The sequence below is a fragment of the Micropterus dolomieu genome, linkage group LG18 (genome assembly GCF_021292245.1).
Source record: "Micropterus dolomieu isolate WLL.071019.BEF.003 ecotype Adirondacks linkage group LG18, ASM2129224v1, whole genome shotgun sequence".
Lineage (NCBI taxonomy): Eukaryota > Metazoa > Chordata > Actinopteri > Centrarchiformes > Centrarchidae > Micropterus > Micropterus dolomieu.
In genome coordinates, this window is record NC_060167.1 from 16479312 (window position 1) to 16485704 (window position 6393).

The window sequence follows — 6393 nt, forward strand, 5'->3', positions numbered from 1 at the left end:
TTTGTCCCTGGCAGTGGCAGCAGCGTACCAGATTGTGATGGAGGAGGTGAGGATGGACTGAATGATGGCGGTGTAGAAGTGCACCATCATTGTCTTTGGCAGGCTGAACTTCTTCAGTTGCTACAGGAAGTACATCCTTTGCTGGGCCTTTTTGTTGAGGGAGGTGATGTTCAGCTCCCACTTGAGGTCCTGGGAGATGATGGTGCCCAAGAAGTGGAAGGAGTCCACAGTGGTGACTGGGACAGGATGATGGAGGAGGGTGGGGCTGGGCTCTTTCTAAAGTTTTGCAGCATTGCTCTGGTGGCCATTTTTCATTGTTACCAAGCAGGAAGACGTTAATCAAATGTGTAGCATCTGGTGAGGTGGAGCCTTTGCACAAATTTACACACAACTGATTCCTCCTTCTGAGTTCAACTTGAGCAATCAGTGATTCACTATGTTGCTCAAGGGCACTACTGCAGAAGCTATTGAGGAAGGGCATGTTGTTGTCACTTCTGCTATTTCAGAGGGTTGCGCAATTTATATGAATTTATATTCTACTTGTACATCTATGTTTTGATGATTCCCCTGACCTTCTGTGACTAGAAATCTTTTGCATGTAAATCCATGTCTTTAGTTCCTAAAACTGTTTCTGTTTTTAGGATCTTAGGCAATAAGAGTGTGAGTTGTCATCAGTGCTGGTAAGTCATAGCATGAGAATCAGACTGAACTGCTGGTTTGTTTCACTTCATTTATTCATCCTGACATCTTGTTAATTGTGATCAATTTCTGTTGGGGGGAGGGGGGTATTTTGTTTTTGTTTTGCCCTCATCAATCAGTAGTGAGTGATATATACATCCTACCAACATAATTTTTCCTCACAACAGTAGCTGCAGTAATGTGTGCAAGAAGCAAGAACCACTTAACCTATAGTTTCTGTAATATGCTGTAACAAGGTAACAGGTGACAAGAACCTGTGCACCTGCGTCTATGTAATCCACGCTTCCCTCCATTTCTGAGGAAAACAATGGTCAGCTGGCACAGCATCAGACCTATTTGACTTGAATTGAACAAATCAGAGATGAGGGCTCTGATTCAGAGGGATAAATACAGGTTGCTATCCAAATATGTCTTTGAAGTATGGAAATACTTAGGAGCTGTAATATGGATGCTCCTAGTCATGTTTCTCGTCACCTGGTGAATGTAAGTCCAATATCCACATACATTTCAACTCTGTCTTTAGTCTGCACCAACACCTGAGGTAAACATCTGATTCTGTTGCTGCTAAATTTGTCTGTCTGCTGTTTGGTGCTGTGCAGGATGTGTACAGTGAGTTTGAATGAGCTTTCTTCGTTGATCAGCTTCCTGCTACAGAAAACAACACTGACGAGAGGAGCATGAGTGAACCAAAACAGTATAGTTTTCTAATTTTTATACACATAATATTCATACTGGTTGAAATAAAACATTTTATAGTAGCCTAATTCCTATCAATGCTAAGAAAGTTTTGTGCAAAAGGAATTAAAGAACAGTGATTGAAGCAAATAAAAGTCCAGATTAGAAATCTGTGTACATCTTATCTCAAAAGGGCCCATACAGGCATACATCTCTACTAGATAAGCATGTCATGAAACAAGTCTTTAATGCAAGTCTTTAAAACTTGTAATAAAGGGTATTAGGCCTTTACAGAGCTGATTTAAATGACTCTGTGCTGCTCAAAGACGAGATTTCCTCTTACAGATGAGAAAGAAATCGAAGTGTGTGGGGAGCAGTGCAAAAGAGAGGGCAGGAGAGAAAGAGAGGGAGTTCAGGGGTAAAACTGAGCAAGAGGCTGGGTTGGACTAAAAGAAAGAGGAGAAAGTGGGGTGGGTCATGAATGTGGGAGACAGAGTGGAAAGGTAAAGCAGAGAGAAGGCCTGAAAGATAATTGGTGAGCGATAACAGCAGAGGTGGAAGAAGTAAAAGTATGTAAAAAAAATATCAGCAAAATATACTTTAAGTTTCATTAGTAAACGTATTATTATGTAGAATGGCATCTTACATAGCATATGCCAGCCAAATGTAATTTTCCACAACCTGGCAACTCAAGAGTAATTGTTCAGCTGCATTAATGGTGGACGCAAATAATCATAATCATAACTAACACGTATATTTTTACAGCACTTTTCAAAACAAGGTTAGAAATTTCTTTACTTGGATGAACAAGGATGAATGCAAGGGATTAATAGGAGTCCCTCCGTGCATATTTATGGGACTGATTTTTAGTTCAACGTCAAATTTCCCCCATTGATAGCACCACCAACGCTAGACGAATGTATCGTACACAATCAGGGCGTATCTAGCTTTAACCAAACATCCCATAGTAACTGTGATGTTTAATTATAACATCCTAGGTCTTGCTTTAGTGGCATTTAAACCTTTCTTAAGAAAAAAAATATATAATTACAACAAACTGATCATGACACAAAGATGCAAAGTAATTTAACTTTCTGTGATATGAAATAGGCCATGCAATATCAGGGAAGCAATAAAGCAAAATGTTTCATAAACATAAACAATTATGGATGTGCATGTGTAGTGATTTTTTTCTCCCCCCTCATATGGAAAATCGGTTACAATCAGGATCTCATAGAAGATTTACAGTTTTAGCGAAGATCAGGTTAGACAGCACGTAAGACCTTCATATTCTGTAATTGAATTAGTGTTGGTCTTGGGAGACTGAATGTGAGACGGGGAATGTGTGTGTGTGTGTGTGTGTGTGTGTGTGTGTTTGCAGGTGTGCACACAAAACAGAGAAGTACAGAGTCTGAGATAGATAGATAGTGAGTGTTATCCCCCCAACAACCACAAGGGGCATCAATGAGCCTGTTCCACACTCGAAAACAAGTTTCTTATTCAGCTTATTTGAGGAATTTTCTAATATCATCTCTTGTTACGGGGATAAAGATTTCACACAGATAATACTGAGAAAATATGCACCGAGATGTGTTCGTTTTGTAGTGTAAACTCACGCTTCCACGCCACCAGAGCTACCATGTGTGAAAAATCTCACAGGAAATGAAAACTAGTCCACCTCTCTTGACCACTATCAGATCAAGGGGGATGTATGAAAAAAAAACATGTGTACCCAAATCTGTGATTGACTGAGCAGAGCTCAGTGCTCTGTGCTGCAGAACGGAGCGGAGAGGCTCGTATGATCAAACAGGGGTCTAAATATAGGCTGCTGCTGCTGTTGCTGCTGCATGATTTCTTCTGCTTGAGCAGGGAATCACCCAACCTCGGCTGAGAATGAGAGGAGAGATAAAAGGAAAAGAAAGGAGATGAAGACGAGAAGTTAGGGTCATGTTTAGAAATATCCCTTGGTTCTGAGAGAGGGAGAGAGAGATAGGTATAAGCTGAGTCACGTGGCTGTGCAGCCTTTCCCATCCGTCACGTTTGTATATACAGTCTGTGGTCACAACACAGGAGAGGGGCCAGCAGCATTGTAATCTCTGTGGATCTGTCTATAAATGCTAACTGCTTTACAATCTGTCCATCATCCCACGTGCTGGTTGCAATGTTGTGGTGGTTGCCCCATAAAAGCATCAGGAATGACACTTAATGACACAAGATACTGAATCTTTCAGGTGTATCAGAAGGAAATCTCTCCACCAGACAGCAACATGTCCCTCCACTTGGCTGAGATGACAAGGAGCATTTCTAATATTTCCCCCTTTCTCTTCCTTTTAATGATACAAACAGTAGATTACATTTAAAGAAACATCAATACATTTAAGACATGTTGCAATTTTTGGTTACAAAAAGGGGTGTGATTTCAGTTGGACTTTAAACACCTTAGTTTAGCATGTTAGCATGCTGTACAAAGGTTATGGTAATCCGTCTAGTAGTTGTTGATGTATTTCACTTTGGACCAACCGACAGACTGACTCCTTTTTCAGTTTCCTGCAGAAATGGCCATTAAACTGAGATGTGTCAATAGTTGTAGCCAACTAGTGTCAGTGTCAATACACATTTCTAATCACAAAAGAAGAAAAAGAAGAAAAGAAGATTACCCAGTCGGTGGGATATTAAAAGGACTTATTTATGTAACTGAACAAAATATTAAACCCTTTTAAGCTTATGTATAACCACCTATAGAAACTCATTGGGCCCGATGTAGGTCAAACACTTTTTTTAAGGGTTCACAAGTCAGAAACTAGCCCACTGGTTTAATCAGTCCAAATACACTGTATTGTAGGTTTATTATTATTATATAGCATACAGTATATTATCACTGTATTAATATAATATCTTAATCTGCAAAGTAACTGAAAGTAAATATATAGCTATAGCTGTTAAAAACATGCAGTGGATTGAAAAGTACAATATCTCCCTCTGTACTTGAGTATTTGAACTCGGTTACTTTCCACACCTGAAATTAAATGAAATGAAAACAAAACAAAACAAAAAAGAGAAAGAGAAAGAGAAAATAAACTTTTGGTGTAGGAGAAAGAAAAATAAAATGGCCTTTCAGTCACAGGAAGCCGTGTCATTTCCACACTTTCATGTCTAATGAAGACACCAACATGTGTCGCCTTTGGCTCCCGGATTTCATTTCTTGTGGCTGCCGTAAGAGATGTCACCATAGACTGTATCGGTGTCACATGAGCAGAAGGTGACACCCTGTGGCCGGCTGTGGGCTCTCCCCTGTCATATCAGAAACCACCTACAGGCGGCGGTGTCATTAAACAGACCGATCTTTCCCCACCGGCTTCCTCTCTTGGCTCCACTCTTCTTGTTTTCTACCCGGTTTACGTTTCTCTCTCTTCCGGTTGTCGTCTGTTCGTGTGGCAGGTACCCAGATTTCCCACCTAGGTGGACTTTTACAATCTTAATCAATCTTTGTGTATTTAACATTCCCGAACATAATCACCAAGTGGTTTTGATTAATCACTTTACTGGCCACATTTACACCGCAGTATGTTTCAGATTTGATCCTCATTAACAGTTGAAGATTAGATTTTAAAAGTGCTAACGCTGTCTGACATGCTAGCGACCAGGCAGTAGTGCCACTCAATGAGTACTTCAACAAAACTGCTTACTCTATTTAGTATACTTGCGCATTTTTTGGTCTGATATGTACTTTTTCATTGACATTTGACTGTTGTTGATTCGTTACGAAGCTTTCTATTATCAATCGCATCTCTGTTTACATTGCTCGAAGCTTCCCTGGCTACCAGTTAGCGATTCAAACGTTTCCCTTTCATGCTAGTGCTGCAAATAACAGCGATGTAAAATAAAGGTGGACGTCTAACTGAATGCTTTCTATATTTTAATTTTCTTCAGATTAACCAGTGTCGAAATGGCCAAGTCCAAGAACCACACAACCCACAACCAGTGTAAGTATGACTGCAGTGACGAGGAGATTAGGGTTAAAATTGTAGCTAAGCTATTACACTAACGGCAAATTGTCAGAAATATTTCAATCTCAGCTTTGCATGCATGTCCATTAAAGTTTAGGTATATTTACTTTGCAGAGGTGAATGTCGGAGGGAGGAATGGACCAATAGTTTTGTGTTAATTGTTTCTCCTTGTCTGAACAGCTCGTAAAGCCCACAGGAACGGCATCAAGAAGCCCACATCTCAGCGCTATGAGTCACTCAAGGGGGTAAGTACAGTTGTGTGTGTGTTTGCAGGAACTCGGGGTTACTCTGAGAAATCAAGAGTACAGGGAGTCTGTGAGGCCCTTTGCTCCCACTTTTGTGGCTTAAGAGACATTTGGATAATGTCAAGATTTGCATGGTAAATAAAGCAGGTTGCATTTTTCTTTGAGACTGGCAGTGTGTTTTCAAGAGGTAATTTAGTCACTAAATTCTTTTGATGAATGGTGGTTCATGCTAGGGCTGGGTGAGATGGCCAAAAACGTTATCATGATAAAAACATTTCATATCATTTGATATCGATAATTATCACGATATACGTCAAAACATTATTTCTTTGAAGTTTAAAGGCAGATTTTTGCTCCTGAGTGAAAACTAAAGAGACCAGATGGTTAATTATGTGTTTAAACTTTTTCTTTATGGTCAGAATGTGACAAACACTCGATGCCAAACAGTGGATTACTTCACAAATCTGAGGTAGAACATTCAAAACTATTACTGTGCATTCAGACCAAATGGGAATTTAATCCACGCAATGTTTCCTCGCGGGGGTTTTTATCGCTAGACATCCCTGGAGTGTTCACACACAACGCGATAATGCGAATAAACACAACTTGCCATTACTACAGCTGTATGAACCCAAAGTAAACATTTTGTTGTGATTAAATGGCAATAAACGGATCAAACTGATGCTGAAATAACAATACAATATGATGTAGATTTGTTAAACGTATGAATTCATGCTTTTGTCAGCAAGACAGCAGGACAAAAACTT

General features: G+C 39.8%; 1 protein-coding gene across 1 annotated transcript in view; it reads left to right on the forward strand.

Annotated features, from left to right (window-relative positions):
• Positions 1 to 4709: 4709 nt before the first annotated feature.
• The window catches only part of rpl29 (ribosomal protein L29), a 4057-nt gene continuing 2373 nt past the window's right edge, over positions 4710 to 6393 (forward strand). Inside the window, exons 1-3 of the mRNA XM_046029587.1 lie at positions 4710 to 4812; positions 5305 to 5357; positions 5562 to 5626. Coding sequence (XP_045885543.1) covers positions 5321 to 5357; positions 5562 to 5626 — 102 coding nt within the window. The 5' untranslated portion in view covers positions 4710 to 4812; positions 5305 to 5320. The remainder of the gene's footprint in view (positions 4813 to 5304; positions 5358 to 5561; positions 5627 to 6393) is intronic.